This window comes from Melanerpes formicivorus, unplaced genomic scaffold (assembly GCF_026170545.1).
Source record: "Melanerpes formicivorus ecotype bairdi unplaced genomic scaffold, bMelFor1.0.p_v2 SCAF_9, whole genome shotgun sequence".
NCBI classification, from domain to species: Eukaryota; Metazoa; Chordata; class Aves; order Piciformes; family Picidae; genus Melanerpes; species Melanerpes formicivorus.
Window position 1 is genome coordinate 25,646,083 of NW_027142361.1, and position 22,261 is coordinate 25,668,343.

The 22,261-nt window shown below is 50.1% G+C and overlaps 1 protein-coding gene across 1 annotated transcript in view; it reads left to right on the forward strand.

The window, feature by feature from the left end:
* Nucleotides 1–22,261, forward strand: part of CFAP61 (cilia and flagella associated protein 61) — a gene marked incomplete at its 5' end in the record, with an annotated part of 345,444 nt that overhangs the window by 300,988 nt on the left and 22,195 nt on the right. The window contains 1 exon segment of the mRNA XM_068142941.1: nt 4,274–4,476. Within this exon segment, the coding sequence (XP_067999042.1) occupies nt 4,274–4,476 (203 nt within the window).

A 22,261-nucleotide genomic window follows, 5' to 3' on the forward strand; every position in this document is an offset into this window, starting at 1 on the left:
AGCTACTGAGGAACAGCAACACAACCATCAGGCAGATCTAGCTGCAAGAGTTTCTCAAGTAGACATGGACTCTAATCTTGATCTCAACTGGAAACACCGAGGTGAGATATTCTTAGCTCGGTGGGCTCACGATTCATCAGGACATCAAGGCAGAGATGCAACATACCAATGGGCTCGTGACAGATCCATAGACATTTCCATGGATGCTATCACACAAGTCATCCATGACTGTGACATTTGTGCTGCTATTAAGCAGGCAAAACGACTTAAGCCCTTGTGGTATGGTGACAGATGGTCCAAGTACAAGTATGGTGAAGCTTGGCAGATTGACTACATCACTCTACCACGTTCTCGTTCTGGTAAGCAGTACGTGCTTACTATGGTAGAGGCAAACACTGGATGGTTGGAAACTTATCCAGTTCCACATGCAACTGCACGCAACACCATTCTTGGTCTGGAGAGACAAATCCTGTGGAGACAGGGAACTGCAGAGAGGATTGAGTCAGACAATGGAACTCATTTCAAGAACAACCTTGTAAAGAACTGGGCAAAAGAGCACGGTATTGAGTGGATATTCCACATTCCCTACTATGCACCAGCTTCAGGGAAGATTGAACGTCACAATGGTTTGTTGAAGACCACTCTTAAAGCCATGGGGGGTGGATCTTTGAAAAACTGGGAAAAACATTTAGCACAAGCAACCTGGCTGGTAAATAGTAGAGGTTCAGTGAACCGAGCTGGACCTGCACATTCAGGTGTACTACAGAAACTAGAAGGTGATAGAGTTCCTGTTGTTAGAGAAAAGAATCTGTTAGGTAAAACTGTTTGGGTATTTTCACCCTCAGGAGAGGCTAAACCTGTCCGAGGGGTGGTTTCAGCTGACGGTCCGGGTCACACTTATTGGGTAATGCAAGAGAATGGTGAAATTCAGTGTATTCCACAACGAAATTTAACTTTAGCTGAAAGAGGTTAATTTCAAACTGTTGTACAGCAACATCGCGTCCAAAGGAAGAACCAACGAGGAAATCTACTTTGCACGAACCCTGAGATCCCTGAGAGCCCTGAGTCAACTAAGAGACCCTGAGAATCCCTGTTCCCCTTTTCTTAACTTCGTTGGCGAAGAAATGAACTGTTTTCTATTTTTCTCATTTTCTGATTTTCTTGGACTTTTGAATCATCTGTATCTGAGTATAGCCGGGATGGACTATGAACTTTGCTTACGAACTGTAAATATCGTTTTGGATTGGATGGACAGTATGAACAGCCAATGAAATTGTTTAGAAGGGGTGGACTGTCACCGGTTGGGGCTGTCCCCTTAAGAAAGGGAATATGGTGGTCAGAAGTTGGTAAACGAAAAAGATCTAAACTAATTTCAATGGTAGATTGGGAGGAAGCACTATGGAATGGGTTACCCGGGGAGGTGGTGGAGTCGCCGTCATTGAATGTGTTCAGAAGGAGACTTGATGGGGTGCTTGGTGCCATGGGTTAGCTGTTTGGGTGGGTTGGATTGGTTGATGGGTTGGACACGATGATCTTGATGGTCTCTTCCAACCTGGTTTGGTTTATTCTAATAAAGGTTTATTCTAATCCAGAACTGGGAGTGCAGGAGGGTATCCTGGGCATTCCGGCACTTTTGTCTTCAGTCTTTCTTCCGCTCCTCCGCCGAGCAGCAGCTCTCTCTGTGCTGGGCTTTTGGCCAAGGATTGACCTTGAAACTGATAAGCTGCAAGGCCTGTATTAACTGCTTTCCAATTAACACATAACTGTTTCTAACATTTTTTTCCTCTTTTCTCTCTCTTTCTAACCCGCTCTGGGGAAAGGGGGAGAGAGGGGGAAGCAGAGGTGGGGAACCCCCTCAGCAGAGGGGGGAACTCTCATTTCTGTGCTACTCTGTTGTATATTTCTGCATATACGGTAAATATTGTAAATCTTGTATATATTTTCCTGCGTTTCCCTGCTTTGTAAATATACAGCTCCACTGCTTTGCTAATTCAACTGTGACTTTTTTTCCCTCTCCCTTCAATTTTCTTTCCCTTTACTTTACAGGGGGGAGGGAGGAGGCTTTTTGGCCTTACCCTTCCAACCGTACAACACCAGCCCACAATCTGGAGAACCTGACTTGTGAAGCAAGAAAAGGGTGATGGTCATGTGCTATAAAGCCAGAGAGAACCATCCACCTAGGTAAGCTCCTCTTCCATGCAGATACCTTTTTCCTCCTGGATTTCTGCATCCAGTCCATTCTTGTAGCTGAAAAAAAAGACTAAAGAGTGGGTTTTAAAATTCTACTTCATTGTTGATTTTAAAGCTCAGACACTAATGTGCCATAGGGGCAAAAAAAAGGCTTTGTTTTGTTTATGAAGGAATCCATGCTTTGTGGGGAGGAATCAAAGCATGGTTCCAGCTTTGCAGACCCAGGATGAGCTGGCAAAGCAGCATTCACTGGAGAGCAGACAGAACTATCAGAGAGAGAAAAAAATAAAAGGTTTTATCACTCTAGATTGCTAGAACATGATTAGGATTCTTTTGCTGCAGCTTTGATTACCTGGTCTCTGAAAAGGGAACATCTTTAAAGCCACTCCAGAAACTTCCTGTAAATCCTAAAAAAGTTTCCTAAGAAAGAAGTAAGAGAAGTCAGTGAAATGTATTAGCTGAGAGATGTGGAAGTAACAAAGGTTACTGTAGCCTAGCAACAGGTTTTAGAAATAGAGAACTGGAACATGAATGCAGCTTTGAAAAATAGCTTCAGGCTATTTGAGCATCCCACTGCACTGTGAGGTTAGGAACAGATTTTTGCATTTCCCTTTTAAGTGCTTGCTTTAGCTAGCTGAAACTAAATGCTACAATTTGAGCATCAACATCCACATTCTTCTCCTTCTTCTTCTTCTATTGATAGGAGAGTTGTATTAGCAACACTTGGCAGCCCCAACCCAAAGAGGGACTCACTCAGTCATGTGTATGTTTGTGTGGGGATGTGTGTATATACACATACATGTATGTGAGGTGTAAGTGTATGTTGGTATATTTTTTTAAAGCAAAGTCTAGAACACAGCCTAAAGGAAATGTTCCAAGAGATCAATCCCAGTCTCCTGCAGGTTTTAGAACTGAATAGAGGAGTCCTCTCCTTGTCAAAAGGCTGTTCTACCTCATCACACTTCTGACTGCTGAGAAGCTTCTGCACAAAGCCAAAAATGTTTCATTGATACATGAGAAATCAGTGAAGTTTGCTTGTAACTGATTAGTGTGGTAGCATCAGCCCTCTACCCACCATCACATAGCTTCTGCAGTGTTGGGCTCTTCTCATACACTGTCTGAAGATACATATATAAAAATCTAGCTGTATAGTTATAAATCCAGAGAGAGAGTGGCAGTGTATCAGCATGTTCTTCATTTGTCAGGACCATGTCCCACAGTAAATGATGATGTACCATGTGTACACACTGATATGGACTGTATAATAAATTAGGATTAATGGAGTTCAGTTCAGCTGCCTAAACAGAGGCATCTAGTGTTGTTTAGGATGCCCCAGGGCATCCCTCCTGACCTCCAGCTGCTGCTCCAGGAGGTCACAGGTCTCCCATGGATCCTGTGTCATAACTGCCAGCGCAGTTCAGATGGCTTTGATACCCTTCAGTGTCTGAAATGACACTTGGGATCAGGGAACTGAAACTCATATGCTGCACAGTTTCTGTGCTGTTGGTCAGGGTCTAAACAACACAGCAAATCTCTGTGTCCAAACCATAGTGAAGTGCCTTGTTGTATAAAACCTGTTACCAGGAAGGAGTATTCTTGGTTAAAAATAAAAGGGTTGTGGGTTTTAAGAAATAGTAAATACCAGCTAGGGAAGCCTAGCCAGTCCTGCTTGTGTGCCAGGTCACAGAAGCACAGAATCAAACAGGTTGGAAGTGACCTCCAAGATCATCAAGTCCAAACGATCACCCAACACTAATTAATCAACTAGACCATGGCACTAAGTGCCTCATCCAGGCTTTCCTTAAACACCTCCAGGGACGTTGACCTCACCACCTCCCTGGGCAGCACATTCCAATGGGCAATCTCTCTGTGAAGAACTTCTTTCTAAGATCAAGCCTAAACTTCCCCCTGCACAGCTTGAGACTGGGTCCTCTTGTTCTGGTGCTGGGTGCCTGGGAGAAAAGACCAACCCCCTCCTGGCTACAACCTCCCTTCAGGTAGTTGTAGAGAACAATAAGGTCTCCCCTGAGCCTCCTCTTCTCCAGGCTAATCTCAACACCCTTCCTCCAACGTTCTGTTCCAGGGGATGGAGATTGTAACAGGAGAGGCAAGCCATGGGGATTATTTCTGGATGCATCTCAACAAGGACAGCATGGTGGAGAGCATCACCTGCTTTGCAAAGGAGCTCTTTCCTGTCTCCAATTACATTTGCTTGTATGGGCAGCACGAGCAGCTGCTCAATGATCTGTGCTACCGCTGTAATGATGGGCAGATAACAGATCTTTACAGCTAAGAGGAACTCAACACCAGGCCTAAATTCTACATTCTGGCAGAATTTTAGTTTAATATTACTATGGTTTATCCTCTGGCCATTTTCCTTTAGAACAAAAGATGGATTAAAAACAAATATTTCCCATTATTTGGCTAATATACCAGCGACAATGCAAGCCCTGAAGGTCTAGGATGGCTCTGCAGAGGGACCTTGCCAGGCTGGACAGATGGGCAGAATCCAACGGCATGAGATTGAACACATCTAAGTGCCAAGTTCTACACATTGGCCACAACAACCCCATGCAGTGCTACAGGCTGGGGTCAGAGTGGCTGGAGAGCAGCCAGGCAGAAAGGGACCTGGGGGTACTGGTTGACAGTAGGCTGAACATGAGCCAGCAGTGTGCCCAGGTGGCCAAGAAGGCCAATGGCATCGCGGCATGTATCACAGTATCACAGTATCACTTAGGTTGGAAAGGACCTCGAGGATCATCGAGTCCAACCTATCAACACAGACCCCATGACTAGACCATGGCACCAAGTGCCACGTCCAATCTCCCCTTAAACGCCTCCAGGGTCGATGACTCAACCACCTCCCTGGGCAACCCGTTCCAATGGCGAATTACTCACTCGGTGAAGAACTTCCTCCTCACTTCGAGTCTAAACCTCCCCTGGCGCAGCTTGAGACTGTGTCCCCTTGTTCTGGTGCTGGTTGCCTGGGAGAAGAGGCCAACCCCTTCCTGGCTATAACCACCCTTCAGGTAGTTGTAGAGGGCAATGAGGTCACCCCTGAGCCTCCTCTTCTCCAGGCTAAACAATCCCAGCTCCCTCAGCCTCTCCTCATAGGGCTTGTGTTCAAGGCCTCTCACCAGCCTTGTTGCCCTTCCCTGGACACGTTCAAGTGTTTCAATGTCCTTCTTAAACTGAGGGGCCCAGAACTGGACACAGGACTCAAGGTGCGGCCTAACCAAAGCAGAGTACAGGGGCACAATGACTTCCCTGCTCCTGCTGGCCACACTATTCCTAATGCAGGCCAGGATGCCATTGGCCCTCTTGGCCACCTGGGCACACTGCTGGCTCATATTCAGGTGGCTGTCGATCAGCACCCCCAGGTCCCTCTCTGTCTGGGAGCTCTCCAGCCACTCCAACCCCAGCCTATAGCTCTGCATGGGATTGCTGTAGCCAAAGTGCAGCACTCGGCACTTGGACTTGTTGAATGCCATCCCATTGGACTCTGCCCATCTGTCCAGTCTATCGAGGTCCCTCTGCAGAGCCTTTCTACCCTCTAACTGACTAACATCTGCTCCTAACTTTGTGTCATCTGCAAACTTGCTGATGACTGACTCTACCCCTTCATCCAGATCATCAATGAATATGTTGAAGAGGACAGGGCCCAGCACTGATCCCTGGGGGACTCCACTAGTGACTGGCCGCCAGCTGGATGTGGCACCGTTCACTACCACTCTCTGGGCCCGGCCCTCCAGCCAGTTCCTAACCCAGCACAGAGTGTTACGGTCCAATCCACGGGCTGACAGCTTAGTCAGCAGTTTGCTGTGGGGGACGGTGTCAAAGGCCTTGCTGAAGTCCAGGTAGACCACATCCACAGGCCTCCCCACATCCACCAGACGGGTCACCTGATCATAGAAAGAGATCAGGTTGGAGAGGCAGGACCTGCCCCTTCCTAAATCCATGTTGGCTGGACCTGAGCCCTTGGCCATCCTTCAGGTGCGCAGTTATTGCCGCCAGGATAATCTGCTCCATCACTTTCCCTGGCACTGAGGTCAGGCTGACTGGCCTGTAGTTTCCAGGTTCCTCCATCCGACCCTTCTTGTGGATGGGGACCACGTTGGCCAGTTTCCAGTCATCTGGGACCTCACCTGTGAGCCAGGACTGGAGGAAAATGATGGAGAGTGGCCTAGCTAGCACATCTGCCAGCTCTCTTAGCACCCTAGGATGGATCCCATCCGGTCCCATGGACTTGTGAGTATCCAAGTGGCTCAGCAGGTCCCGAACTAATTCCTCATGGATTTCTGGGGCATTACACTGCTCCCCGACCCCATCGCCCAGCTCCGGAGGCCACTCGTCCTGAACTCCTGCCTTGCTGTTAAAAACTGAGGCAAAGATGGTGTTCAGGACCTCAGCCTTCTCCTCGTCTTCAGTCACCGTGTTCCCCTCCAGGTCCACTAGAGAGTGCAGGTTCTTCCTGCCCTTCTTCTTATTAATATATTTATAAAAATGCTTTTTATTGTCTTTGACTGAGGTGGCCAGCTTCAGTTCCAGCTGGGCCTTAGCCTCCCTAATTTTATTCCTACATAATCTATCAGCTTCCTTGAACATATCTCGAGAAGCCTTCCCCTCCTTCCAAAGGTGATACAGCCTCTTCTTCCCCCTTAAATCCTCCAGGAGCTGCTTGCTCATCCAGGCCGGTCGCCTTCCCCGCCGGCTTGCCTTTCAGCACGTGGGAACCGCCAATTCCTGTGCCTTCAAGAGCTCCTGTTTGAAGTAGGTCCAACCCTCCTGAACCCCTTGGTTCATGAGGGCTGGTACCCAGGGGACTTTGCAGACAAGTTTCTTAAATAGGCTGAAGTTTGCCCTTCGGAAGTCCAAGGTGAAGGTTCTGTTGGTGCTCCTCCCTATCTCCCTGCATATTGAAAACTTCACTATCTCGTGGTCACTGCACCCTAGGCAGCCTCCCACGATCACGTCTCCCACCAGCCCTTCCCTATTGCAGAACAGCAGGTCAAGCAGAGCCTGTCCCCTGGTAGGCTCGCTTAACAGCTGTGTCAGGAAGCAGTCCTCCATTCGCTCCAGGAATCTTCTGGACTGCCTCCTCCCTGCTGAATTAAGTTCCCAGCAGATATCTGGGAGGTTGAAGTCACCAACAAGGACAAGATCTGATGATCTTGAGACAGCCTCCAGTTGCTTGTAGAACAACTCATCAGCCTCCTCATCCTGGTTGGGTGGTCTGTAACAGATTCCAACCAGGATGTCAGACTTGTTAGGCTGTCCTCTGATTTTGACCCACAGGCTCTCAACTCCCTCATCTTCCACCTCAAGTTGTGTGGCAGAGATTGACTCTCAAATATACAGAGCCACCCCTCCTCCTCTTCTCCCTCGCCTGTCTCTCCTGAAGAGCCTGTAACCCCCCATTGTAGCACTCCAATCGTGGGTGCTGTCCCACCAAGTTTCTGAGATGGCGACTACATCATAGTCGCCCTGATGGATTAGGACCTCCAACTCCTCTTGCTTGTTGCCCAGGCTGCGTGCATTGGTGTACATGCATCGCAGCTGGGTTCCTGACTTCTCAACTGACCCTACCTTGTGCCCTACTCTTACCTCTGCAGAGGGACCGATTGCCTCACCCACCCCCTTCAGACCTAGTTTAAAGCCCTCCTAATGAGCCCTGCCAACTCCAGTGCCAGGACTCTCTTACCCCTTCTAGATAGATGCACCCCATCAGGACCCAGCAGGTCAGGTGCAGTGAAAGTTGTCCCATGGTCAAAGAACCCAAAGTTCTGCCTCTGGCACCATTCCCTGAGCCAATTGTTGATGGTGTGGGTCCTCCCATTCCTCTCAGTGTACACCCCTGCCACTGAGGGAACTGAGCAGAACACCACTTGAGCTCCTGCCCCATCAATCAATTGTCCAAGGGCCCTGAACTCCTTCTTAATCGCCTTGGTGCCCTTCCTGTCAATCTCATCACTTCCAGCCTGTATTACCAGCAGAGGGTAGTAGTCAGTGGGCTGGATTAATTTAGGCAGTCTCTTTGCAATGTTCCTAACCCCTGCCCCTGGTAGGGAGCAGACCTCCCTGTGGGATGGGTCGGGACGACATATGGGTCCCTCAGTACCCCCCAGGAGAGAGTCCCCAACAACTATAACCCTTCTCCTTTTCTTTGTGGAGCTGGTCGTTATAGCTGGTGGGGAACGCTTGGGCTTAGGCTTCCCCCCGGAGTTGGTCGTTACAGCTGGTGGGGTCCGCTTGGCCTTAGGCTCCCCTCTGGATGGCTGCTCCTCAGCCTCAGCCTCAGCCCTCTCATCCTTACTGCCCTCAGCCTGCAGGGCCTCATACTTATTATGCAAGGGCAGTGGAGGAGGAGGAGAGGGTCGGGGTGGATTTCTCTTGCCACCCCTGGCAGGGACCTGTATCCATCCCTCTCCGCCTCCAGGAACCCTTCCCTCAGCAGGGGAGATCTGCAGAGCCTTCTCCCACAAGTCTAACTCCCTTTCACTTTCCCTTATTGTCCTTAGCCTAGCTACCTCCTCCTTCAGCTCGGCCACTTCATCCTTCAGCTCTGCCACCAGGCTGAGGAGAAAATTCACCTGCTCACACCTGACACAGGTATCCTCTCCCTCCCCCTCTATTCCAAGTGCCAGGCTGAAGCACTCTCTGCAGCTGGCAGCCTGGACTCCAGCATGTTGGTAAAACAGCTCTGTCTGGGCAGATGCTGCTTTTTTACCCTTCGTCCAAGTGACGACCATGATGCAACGTTTAAGGTTTGGTTTTTGTGTTTGGGATTTTTTTTTTTTTTTTTTTTTTTTTGTCACCCAGCCGTTAGGCTAGCTACTGAACCACAATGGCGCCGCGTGCACAGCGCGGGCGGCTTTTAAAACTGCCGCGGCTGACGTCAGGCTCCCGTGCCCGTGCAGGCTCGCGTGAGCACAATCCTGCCGGCTCCTCCCCCTACCAGCAGTCCTCCCGACTCACGAAGCCCCGAAAGGAAAGCAAAAAAACCACGAGAAACTCACAGCTTAAGCGGAGCCGTTCCGGATGAGCGGTCCTGATCAGCTACTGAACCACAATGGCCAGGAATGTATCAGGAACAGTGTGGCCAGCAGGAGCAGGGAGGTCATTCTGCCCCTGTACTCAGCACTGGTTAGGCCACACATTGAGTCCTGTGTCCAGTTCTGGACCCCTCAGTTTAGGAAAGATGTTGACTTGCTGGAAGGTGTCCAGAGAAGAGCAACAAAGCTGGGGAGGGTTTTGGAGCACAGCCCTTTGAGGAGAGGCTGAGGGAGCTGGGATTGTTTAGCCTGGAGAAGAGGAGGCTCAGGGACGGCCTCATTGCCCTCTACAACTACCTGAAGGGAGGTTGTAGCCAGTTGGGGGTTGGTCTCTTCTTCCAGGAAACCAGCACCAGAACAAGAAGACACAGTCTCAAGCTGTGCCAGGGGACGTTTAGGCTGGCTGTTAGGAAGAAATTCTTCCCAGAAAGAGTAACTGGCTATTAGAATGTGCTGCCCAGGGAGGTGGTGTAGTCACCCTCACTGGAGGTGTTTAAGAAGAGCCTGGATGAGGCACTTGGTGCCATGGTTTAGTTGATTAGATGGTGTTGGGTGATAGGTTGGATTCGGTGATCTGAAAGGTCTTTTCCAACCTGGTTAATTCTATTCTATTCTATTCTATTCTATTCTATTCTATTCTATTCTATTCTATTCTATTCTTCCTGGGAAGAGCTGTGTGTTTGAAAGTTGTCTGGAGAAGCATCAGTGGTTTGCTTGCCCATCTTTCCTCTGAAAGAGTATTTCAGTGTCTTTATAACTTTTGCTCAGTACATTCAATTGGCTTAACTCATTAAGCTGAACCTGAGCAGTCCTTTCTAAAGGAAGATTCATATTGAAAAGTCACATTTAAAGGTCAACAGCTTTTCTGCTTATCTGGTGATAAAACAAACCCCCTGATGTATCCTCTGGACTGTGTTGTCTGTGCAAGGGAGTTAGTTATTTTCACTTAATTGTATAACAGGGGGCTGTGTCAGGTTGCTGTATGTTTACTGGAGGTTCTCCCTCCAGCCTTCAGGTCCTCTCCCACCACAGCATTTTGCAGTAATGAAACAGGTCATGCAGAATTTGAGGTGTTCCTTCCACCAGGAGGGAGTCCTGGGGATTGTATGTTCCAAGGCAAGGACTGAAGTTCTCTCAAGTAATGGGAGAGGCTAAAGAGCCTGGCTCTTCCTAGCCAAGATGTATGTGCCATCTGCCCTGAGAGAATTTTTCATTGCTTTTGGAAATGCAAACTTAATTAAGGGTGGTTATTATGGAGAGAGGAGCATCTGAAAAAATGAGATCTATCATATCATTAATCACAGTATCACAGTATCACAGTATCACTAAGGTTGGAAGAGACCTCAAGGATCATCGAGTCCAACCTATCACCACAGACCTCATGACTAGACCATGGCACCAAGTGCCATGTCCAATCTCCTCCTGAACACCTCCAGGGACGGTGACTCCACCACCTCCCTGGGCAGCCCATTCCAATGACGAATGACTTGCTCGGTGAAGAAATTTCTCCTCACCTCGAGTCTAAACCTCCCCTGGTGCAGCTTGAGACTGTGTCCCCTTGTTCTGGTGCTGGTTGCCTGGGAGAAGAGACCAACCCCTTCCTGGCTACAACCACCTTTCAGGTAGTTGTAGAGGGCAATGAGGTCACCCCTGAGCCTCCTCTTCTCCAGGCTAAACAATCCCAGCTCCCTCAGCCTCTCCCCATAGGGCTTGTGTTCAAGGCCTCTCACCATCCTTGTTGCCCTTCTCTGGACATGTTCAAGTGTCTTGATGTCCTTCTTAAACTGAGGGGCCCAGAACTGGACAAAGTACTCAAGGTGCGGCCTAACAAATGCAGAGTACAGGGGCACAATGACTTCCCTTCTGCTGCTGGCCACACTATTCCTAATACAGGCCAGGATGCCATTGGCCTTCTTTTTTCTGTTTTCTGTTTTTCAGCGGTAAGCTCCACCAAGAACACATCGAGACCAGGAGCCTCGGAAAAGCACTGACTGCTGCCTTTTCAACCTGAGGTACCCGCGTGGAATCTCTACGCTCGGCAAGGATTGGCTCTGTCCGATTCTCCACGAGTTCAGGATCGTTCGGGCTCCACTGCGTGCTGCGGCAGTTTAAAAGCCCACAGCAGCTTGCAGCAGCTTCCGTTTCAGCCCGGCTTCTCGCTCAAACGCGCGCGCCGCCACACTTTCTCCAGTAGGTCCCGTGGGCAGGGCTAGGCATGGTGGTAACTCTCCGCAATAATTCCTTTAAAGAGCCAGTCTCCACTCAGACTGAGGGGGAATATAAGCAGGTAGGTAGGCGTCATAAGCAAGAAGTAGGTGTCCAGGCATCTAGCTGCAGACGGTGCTGAAGCCTGGCACTTGAGATGCAGGGTAGAGGGGACGGCTCCTGCATTAGGTGTGAGCAGACTGACTATCTGCTTAGCCTGGTGGCTGGACTGAAGGACAAGGTTGCTAGATTTAGACATGTAAGCAATTGTAGAAGGGTGACGAACCTGAGTAACCAGGCTCTGCAGGCCCCCCCAGCAGAGGCCGGTTATCCAAAAAGCAGAGGGGAATGGACGCAGGTTCCTCTCAAAAGACGCAAGGCTAAACCTCCTTGCCTCCCCTTACCACCCCTACTGCCCTTGGAAAACAAGTACAGGGCATTGGAGGTTGAGGGTGAAGTTATTCTGATATCGGAGGACACACCATCTGGGGTTTTCCCTGTGGCAAAACAGCCTAAGGTTAAACAGCCTTCCCCCATGTGCTGGGTTGAGGCAGCCCCCTTCCCCACCCCTGGCAACAATAAACACTCAGACAAACGGATTGCAAAAGTGAAGGAAAGTTTAAATAGAAAGCAGTGAACATTTACAGAAAGCCAAAAGTGCAGTTACAAAGAAAGATCCCAAAACAGACCCAGAGAGATCCCATCCCCACCTGAGGGTACACCCAAAACCCCCAGGGCTCCTTCTTCCCCCCCCCCATTACTAGGCTAGTCTCAGCTGGCCAGATCTGAGACTGCCCATCCCCCCATGGCCTTGGGCCTAGCCAGGCCCAAAGCCAGGAGACATCTCCCCCAGTTACCGGCTGACGGAGGAGGAACTGGCTGGAGGATAGCCCTGAGGAGAGAGACTTGGGGGTGCTGGTGGACAAAAAGCTCAACATGAGCTCTCAGTGTGCACTTGCAGCCCGCAAAGCCAATCAGATCCTGGGCTGCATGAGGAGAAGTGTGGCTAGCAGGTCGAGGGAGGTGATCCTCCCCCTCTACTCAGCCCTGGTGAGACCCCACCTGGAGTACTGTGTCCAGTTCTGGAGCCCCTATTACAAGAGGGATGTGGAGGTGCTGGAACGTGTCCAGAGAAGGGCCACGAGGATGATCAGAGGGCTGGAGCACCTCTCCTATGAGGACAGACTGAAGGAGTTGGGGCTGTACAGTCTGCAGAAGAGAAGGTTCCGAGGTGACCTAATTGTCGCCTTCCAGTATCTGAAGGGGGCCTACAGGAAGGCTGGGGAAGGACTTCTCAGGATATGAGGTAGTGATAGGACTAGGGGGAATGGAATGAAGCTGGAGGTGGGGAGATTCAGGCTGGATGTGAGGAGGAGGTTCTTCACCATGAGAGTGGTGAAACCCTGGAATGTGTTGTCCAGGGAGGTGGTCGAGGCCCCGTCCCTGGGGGTGTTTAAGAGCAGGCTGGATGAGGCTCTGTCCAGCCTGATCTAGTGTGGGGTATCCCTGCCCATGGCAGGGGGGTTGGAACTAGATGATCCTTGTGGTCCCTTCCAACCCTGAATGAAACTATGAAACTATGAAACTATGAACAGAAGAGAGAGTGCTAGACTCCGCACTAGATCTTGTAGTGGTGCAAAGGATTGTGGTAGGAAATACTACATAATTTCCTGTGTCCACCCCTCTGCGCTGGACTTCTGGACACAGGAAGTAAACACTGCAGGGGGGCACCCAGCCCAAACTGCAACACCCCGGCATCAGGACTTTCCCACCAGTGACTCCCAAAATACTTATAGACTCTGATCCCTGATAATTTGATGGCAGTATGGTGCACTGAGCTCCTGTGTCTACCAAGGCCCTGTACTTCCGAAATTGTGAAGTGCCAGGCCACTGGATGTACACATCCCAATAGATTCTATTGTCTCTGTTATCCCTCTCCTCCCCCTGGCGGGAGGCAGGGCACCCCTAGTTCTGGGGAACATGCCCACATGTGCATTGCACATAGTGTGCAGGGTCATAACTTCGCATGTTATAACTGGAGCCACTGTTGGAGCTACTAGGGTTGTTCTGGGGAACTGTGGAAGTAACAGCTACCCTTCTGGTATTGATACCTCAGGTTCTGCCACTTTGAAATTCTCTCAGTCTCCTGAAAAGATTAGAAGTTGGTTGGCCATCCCAGCGGTTCATGTTCTCACCAAACTGATCACGCAGAGTTATCCAAATAGTTCTACGTGATTGCCTTGGTGGTCTGTTTTGATTTGATCTGTTTTGGAATGACATCCTTGGAGGACGTGTATTCCTCACAGATGAAACTTATATCCACCTGGAGGAAGAATTGAAATTATCCTTCTGTGCCATTTGGTATATGGAATCCTTCAGATCCTTCATGCAACTCTCAATTTTTCCAGACAGAGTTTCAATGGCTGAAACCAAAGAAACACGTGTCATGCTATCCTCCAATTGTATCATCTGATCACTGAATTGGCCAACTGTAGGAGAAACTCCACCATAATTCCTTGACACAATTCTGCTTGCCAGTATGTTTGCATAATTAGAAGGAGCAAGTTTGACGATCTTTTTAGCAAGACCAATACCCACAGGAATGTCATCAGGATTCAGAGTTTCATGTTCACCATAGAGTAGCTCTGTAACAGCAAATTCTCTCAAGCGCTTAATTCCCTCATCTATGGTAGTCCAGGGTTTAGGATTCCATGGAAGATCATCTTGGGAAGGGTATCTCAGGGCAACTGCCATTAAAAGGCGTATCCACAGATTAACCTTACTGAGAGCTTCGCCTAGATGTCTATCTATTCCATTATCCCTTGAGACAGTTCCTAACTGAGCTGCTGACTTGTCTCCAACAGTTAGAGCTGGAGCACCTGTATCATAACATCTACTAAGCCAAGCTATAACTGGCTCCTTATCTGCCCTGGTGAAATCTTTACGGACATTTCGCAATTCCTCACGTGGTGACGAACACTCTGAAATATCATCTTCCTCTTCTTCTCCCTGAACTTTTTGTCCATATAATCCTGCTGTCATTTTCTCAAGGATCTCTTTAAGCTGAGAACCACCTTTGCCAGCTCCTTTCCTAACTTTATTAGAATAAACCTTTATTAGAATAAACCAAACCAGGTTGGAAGAGACCTTCAAGATCATCGTGTCCAACCCATCAACCAATCCAACCCACCCAAACAGCTAAACCATGGCACCAAGCACCCCATCAAGTCTCCTTCTGAACACCTTCAATGACGGCGACTCCACCACCTCCCTGGGCAACCCATTCCATAGCGCAATCACTCTTTCTGTATAGAACTTCTTCCTAACATCCAACCTGAACCTCCCCTGGCGCAGCCTGAGACTGTGTCCTCTTATTCTGGTACTGGGTGCCTGGGAGAAGAGACCATCATCCGCCTGTCTACAACCTCCCTTCAGGTAGTTGTAGAGAGTGATAATGTCACCCCTGAGTCTCCTCTTCTCCAGGCTGAGCAACCCCAGCTCCCTCAGTCTTTCCTCATAGGGCTTGTGTTCCAAGCCCCTTACCGACTTTGTTGCTCTTCTCTGGACTCGTTCCAGCAAGTCAACATCCTTCCTAAACTGAGGGGCCCAGAACTGGACACAGTACTCGAGGTGCGGCCTAACCAGTGCAGTGTACAGGGGCAGAATGACCTCCCTGCTCCTGCTGGCCACACTGTTCCTGATGCAGGCCAGGATGCCATTGGCCCTCTTGGCTGCCTGGGCACACTGCAGACTCATGTTCAGCCTACCATTGACCAGTACCCCCAGGTCCCTCTCTGCCTGGCTGCTCTCCAGCCACTCTGACCCCAGCCTGTAGCACTGCATGGGGTTGTTGTGGCCAATGTGCAGAACCCGGCACTTGGATGTGTTAAATCTCATGCTGTTGGATTCTGCCCATCTGTCCAGCCTGTCGAGGTCCCTCTGCAGAGCCTCTCTACCCTCCAGCAGATCAACTCTTGCCCCCAGCTTGGTGTCGTCAGCAAATTTACTGATGATGGACTCAATGCCCTCATCCAGATCATCAATAAAGATGTTAAAGAGCACAGGGCCCAGCACTGATCCTTGGGGCACACCACTAGTGACTGGCCGCCAGCTGGATGTGGCACCATTCACCACCACTCTCTGGGCTCGGCCATCCAGCCAGTTCCTAACCCATCGCAATGTGCTCCCGTCCAAGCCATGGGCTGACAGCTTGGCCAGCAGTTTGCTATGGGGGACGGTGTCAAAGACCTTGCTGAGGTCCAGGTAGACTACATCAACAGGCCTCCCCACATCCACCAGGCGGGTCACCTGATCATAGAAGGAGATCAGGTTGGTCAGGCAGGACCTGTCCTTCCTAAATCCATGTTGGCTGAGCCTGATCCCTTTGCCATCCTCTAAGTGCTGTGTTATTGCACTCAGGATGACCTGTTCCATGACCTTGCCTGGCACTGAGGTCAGGCTGACAGGCCTGTAATTCCCTGGCTCATCCAACTGGCCCTTCTTATGGATGGGCACCACGTTGGCCAGCTTCCAGTCTTCTGGGACCTCGCCAGTGAGCCAGGACTGCTGGAAAATTATGGAGAGTGGCTTGGCCAGCTCATCTGCCAGCTCTCTCAGCACCCTAGGATGAATCCCATCTGGTCCCATGGACTTGTGGGGATCCAAGCTGCTAAGGAGAGTTCCAACCACCTCCTCATGGAACATAGGGAAACTGTGCAGCTCCCTAGCTCCCTCTGCCAGCTCTGCAGGCCAGCTGTCAGGAAGACGTTCTGTCCTTCTAGTAAAAATTGAGGCAAAGAAGGTGTTAAGTATCTCTGCCTTTTCCTCATCCTTTGTTACAATGTTCCCCTCCGTGTCCACCAAGGAGTGGAGGTTGTCCTTTCCCTTCCTCTTACTATTAATGTATTTATAGAAGGACTTTTTGTTGTCCTTCACAGCAGAGGCCAGTTTAAGCTCCAAGTGTGCTTTTGCCTCCATAATTTTCTTCCTACAACACCTAGCAACATCCTTAAACATTCTGTGGGTTGCCTCCCCTCTCTTCCAAATATGATGCACACTCTTTTTTTCCCTCAGTTCCATTAAAAGTTCATGAACCATCCAGGCTGGCCGTCTGACCCGGCGGCTCATCTTCCGACACATTGGCACAGCCTGTCCCTGAGCCTTCAACAATTCTTCATTGAAGTAGGACCAGCTCTCCTGGACCCCTTTGTTTTTACGGGCTTTATCCCAAGGAACCCTCTGAATTAGTTCCTTGAGTAACCTGAAGTCTGCCCTCCGGAAGTCCAGAGTGGAGGTCTTCTTGCTGCCCCTCCTGGCTTGACCAAAAACCGAGAATTCAATTATCTCATGGTCACTGGACCCCAAACACCCTCCAACCACCACATCACCCACCAGTCCTTCCCTATTGGTGAAGAGGAGGTCAAGCATAGCCTTGCCCCTGGTAGGCTCTCGCAGCACCTGGGATAAGAAGCTGTCTTCCATGCATTCTAAGAACCTCCTAGACTGTCTCCTCTCTGCCGTGTTGAGAAGTCATCTTTGATAGCCCTGGGAGTTCTGGTTGCAACATCGTCATTCCCTAACTGCATAACTAGTAAGGGGTATGTAAAGGGGTTGGGGGCAGATCCTCTGCCCATCTTAACCATCCTCTGCTACCAAGAATGTGCTGGGTTGAGGCAGCCCCCTTCCCCACCCCTGGCAACAATAAACACTCAGACAAACGGATTGCAAAAGTGATGGAAAGTTTAAATAGAAAGCAGTGAACCTTTACAGAAAAGCAAAAGCAGAGTGACAAAGAAAAATCCCAAAGCAGACCCAGAGAGACCCCATCCCCACCTGAGGGTACATCCGAGACCCCCAGGGCTCCTTCTTCCCCCTCCCACTGCTAGGCTAGTCTCAGCTGGCCAGATCTGAGACTGCCCATCCCACCGTGGCCTTGGGCCTAGCCAGGCCCAAAGCCAGGAGACATCTCCCCAGTTACCGGCTGACGGAGGAGGAAGAAAAGAGATAGTGCTAGACTCCGCACTGCATCTTATAGTGGTGCAAAGGATTGTGGTATGAAATACTACATAATTTCCTGTGTCCACCCCTGGGCTGGATTTCTGGACACAGGAAGTAAACATTGCAGGGGGGCACCCAGCTCAAACTGTAACACGCCACCCCTTATTTCATACCATAATCTTTGCACCCAAACACATCATTAAATCAGAAATCTTCCAATGACATGTTCGGCGAAGTCCATATCTTCATCTGGGCATCCACCCAAACAGTCTCTCATTCAGGCTCTAGTGTCCGTCCATTTCAGTTCTTCTTCCCTCGTCTAGTAGAACCTCTCAGCGATGCAGAGTTCACTCTTCTGCGGTGCAAGCTCTTCATGGATCTGTTGGACATCCTGGTCACCTGGAAGGAACCTCACAACTTCTCAACCAACCTTTATTCCCATCTCTATTTACTCAGCGGCATGTTTCCCCTCTGGGGCAAGCCAGTCAGAACAATCAGGCTCTAACTGCTTCTCCACCCCTCCAGGAAAACAGCACGCTGAGCCTTTCACAACCCTGCACGGACCTATCCCAAGCCCAGTGCTGACCGCTTCCAGCCGCGGCCCGAGGCTCTACAGATGCTTATCACAGTACACCGCCTTCCCGCTAGGCGTTCGCGTACCGAGACGTGACAGCATCCAAAACACAACCCTCCCCTGGCGGAGGGAGGGGCTGCACCACAACCTAGTGAGAAGAAGGGAGGTGGAGCCAGGTGCTCGGCGCCATTTTCGGAACTCGTCCGAAAAAGTCGGGGAAGAGACTAGGGCCGGCCCCGCCGCCGCTCTGAACGCACGGCTGTGCTCACCGCCGCCGCAGTCCGAGCGAACGGCAGGTCCCGCCACCACCGCAGTTCAAGTGGACGGCCGGGGACCGCCGCCGCCGCTCCGAGCGCACAGCAGGGCTCCGCCCACCTCTGCCGCCGCGGTACAAAATCAAAATCGCCTCCACCCCTCGGGCATTCAAACGCCTCATCCAGCAAAAGCCATGAGCACGTCCTCAGGGCCCTTGAGAACAGCTTTCAGCTGGAGTCCCCGTTCGCCCATAGGGAGTCGAGCTCGCCCGCTCGCCGCGGCTGGCCCTACCCCGCAGCGAGAACGGACCTGACTTTGATCTGCTCGCCACTGATCCTCCCCCACTTCACTCCCTGCCGCTTTTACCGCTCCGCAAAGAATAAAGGTGGGGGAAGGCAGGTCCCGCATTCTCAAGCGGTGCCCCCATTCCGGTGGTTAAGAACCACCCCTGCTTGAAAATAGCAGGAGGGACTCTCTGCCACCGGTCACGCACCAGGTATCCCCCTGCAATCCACGAGAACTTCACACAATCGCCCCAACACAACACATGAGCCCCCAACTGCTAGAAGACCAAAACGACGCCCAGAACTAAATTTAAACTCTCTTATCTTTTGCAATCCGATCTGCAGAGTAGCCACAATAACCAACTCCTTTCTCCTGGCTGGCTCGCCAAGAATATAAAGGGGTTGGAGGCAGATCCTCTGCCCACCTGAACCATCCTCTGCTACCAAGAAATGTGCTGGGTTGAGGCAGCCCCCTTCCCCACCCCTGGCAACAATAAACACTCAGACAAACGGATTGCAAAAGTGATGGAAAGTTTAAATAGAAAGCAGTGAACCTTTACAGAAAAGCAAAAGCAGAGTGACAAAGAAAAAATCCCCAAACAGACCAAGAGAGATCCCATCCCTACCTGAGGGTACACCCGAGACCCCCCAGGGCTCCTTCTTCCCCCTCCCACTGCTAGGCTAGTCTCAGCTGGCCAGATCTGAGACTGCCCATCCCCCCGTGGCCTTGGGCCTAGCCAGGCCCAAAGCCAGGAGACATCTCCCCAGTTACCGGCTGACGGAGGAGGAAGAAAAGAGATAGTGCTAGACTCCGCACTGGATCTTATAGTGGTGCAAAGGATTGTGGTATGAAATACTACATAATTTCCTGTGTCCACCCCTCTGGACTGGACTTCTGGACACAGGAAGTAAACATTGCAGGGGGGCACCCAGCTCAAACTGTAACAGGGTAGTAGTCAGAGTGCTGCACCAGTCTAGGTAGCCTACTGTTAACATCATTAACTTGGGCTCCTGGCAGACAACAGAGTTTCCTATGTGATGGGTCAGGCCGACATATAGGGCCCTCCATTCCCCTCAGAAGGGAATCACCAATAACAATTACCCTCCTCTTTTTTTTGAGGGGACAGGTCCTGATGCCAGCGGAAGGCTGTTTAACCTTAGGCTGCTTTGCCTTAGGCTGTTTAACCTTAGGCTGCTTAGCCTTAGGGAGAACCCCAGATGGTGTGTCCTCCGGCATCAGGACCACCTCACCCTCAATCTCCAGTGCTTCATATCTCTTTTCCAAGGGCAGCGGGGAAGGTGAGGGGAGGCAAGGAGGTTTAACTTTGCGTCTTTTGAGAGGAACCTGCGTCCATTCCCCTCTGCTTTTTGAATAACCAGCCTCTGCTGGGGGAGCCTGCAGAGCCTGCTTACTCCGGTTCAACTCTTTCCTCTGCTGATTCACCTCTTTCCTCCTTTGGTCCATCACCTTCTTCCTCTGGTTCATCTCTTTCCTACATTTCCTTACATTGCTAAGGCTAGCAACCTTATCCTTCAGTCTGGCCACCATATTAAGCAGATAGTCAACCTGTTCACACCTTATACAAGAGTTGCCCCCACTACCCTGCATCTCAAGTGCCAGGCTCCAGCATTCTCTACAGCCAGATACCTGGACAGCTACGTGCTTCTGTTCTACCTCGGTCTGGGTTGACACTGATCTTTTTAGGGAGATTTTGCTGCGAGTTACAACCATGGCTGTCCCTGTCCACAGCACCTACTGACAATTAAAAAAAAATAATAAAAAAAATAAAAAGGGACGTTGCGTGAGAGTACAAGAGAACACGGGCTGCCCGACGAAGAGAGCCCGCTCGAGCTGCAGCCGCTCCCGCCGCTGGGATCACGAGTCTGACCACGTGAAAGGGCGGCTGCTCCTTCCTCGCGGCAAAACTCGGCAGCGATGGCAATTCCCGCAGCCCAAAAAAGAGAGCAGGGGACAGCCTCAAATGGTCACAGTCCACCCCTTCTGAACAATTTCATTGGCTGTTCATACTGTCCATCCAATCCAAAACAACATTTACAGTTTGTGAGTAAAGTTCATAGTCCATTCCGGCTATGCTCAGATGTAGATGATTCAAAAGTCCAAGAAAATCAGGAAATGAGAAAAATGGAAAACAGTTTATCTCTTCGCCAACGAAGTGAAGAAAAGGGAAACAGGGATTCTCAGGGTCTCTTAGTTGACTCAGGGCTCTCAGGGTTCTCAAGGTTAGTGCACCGTAGATTTCCTCATTGATTCTTCCTTTAGACGCGATGTAGCTGTACAACAGTTTGAAATTAAACTCTTTCAGCTAAAGTTAAATTTCGTTGTGGAATACACTGAATTTCACCATTCTCTTGCATTACCCAATGAGTGTGACCTGGACCTTCACCTGAAACCGCCCCTTGGACAGGTTTAGCCTCTCCTGAGGGAGAAAATACCCAGACAGTTTTACCTAACAGATTCTTTTCTCTGACAACAGGAACTCTATCACCTTCTACTTTCTGTAGCAAATCTGAATGTGCAGGTCCACCTCGGTTCACTGAACCTCTACTATTTACCAGCCAGGTTGCTTGTGCTAAATGTCTTTCCCAGTTTTTCAAAGATCCACCCCCTATGCCTTTAAGAGTGGTCTTCAACAAACTGTTGTAGCGTTCAATCTTCCCTGAAGCTGGTGCATAGTAGGGAATATGGAATATCCACTCAATACCGTGCTCTTTTGCCCAGTTCTTTACAACGTTGTTCTTGAAATGAGTTCCGTTGTCTGACTCAATCCTCTCAGGAGTTCCGTGTCTCCACAGGATTTGTCTCTCCAGACCGAGAATGGTGTTGCGTGCAGTTGCATGTGGAACTGGATAAGTTTCCAACCATCCAGTGCTTCCCTCTACCATAGTAAGCACGTATTGCTTGCCAGAACGAGAATGTGGTAGAGTGATGTAGTCAATCTGCCAAGCTTCACCATACTTGTACTTGGACCATCTGTCACCATACCACAAGGGCTTAAGCCGTTTTGCCCACCGAGCTAAGAATATCTCACCTCGGTGTTTCCAGTCGAGGTCAAGATTAGAGTCCATGTCTACTTGAGAAACTCTTGCAGCTAGATCTGCCTGATGGTCGTGTTGGTGGTCCTCAGTCGCTTTGCTCTTAGAAATGTGAGCATCGATGAGTCTCACCTTCACTGGAATTCTCTCGATTCGATCAGCAATGTCCTGCCACAGCAACGCTGCCCAAATGGGTTTTCCATTTCTCTGCCAACCACTCTTCTTCCAGTTCTTTTAGCCAACCCCATAGAGCATTGGATACCATCCATGAGTCGGTGTAGAGATAAAGCTTTGGCCATCTCTCATGTTCAGCCATGTCGAGACCTAGCTGGACAGCTTTTCCCTCTGCTAATTGACTGGATTCTCCTTCTCCATCCTTCGCCTCTGCAACTCGGCGTGTTGAACTCCACGCTGCAGACTTCCACCTTCACTTGTTTCCAACAAGACGACAGGAACCGTCTGTGAACAAAGCATATTTCTTTTCATCATCAGAAAGGGCATTGTAAAGAGGAGCTTGCTCAGCACGAGTTACTTTCTCCTCTGGAGGTTTAGCACAGTTGATACCTTCAGGCTAACTTGAGATCACCTCCACTAGACCAGGTCTTTCAAGATTTCCCATTCGAGCTCTCTGTGTTATCAGAGCCATCCAC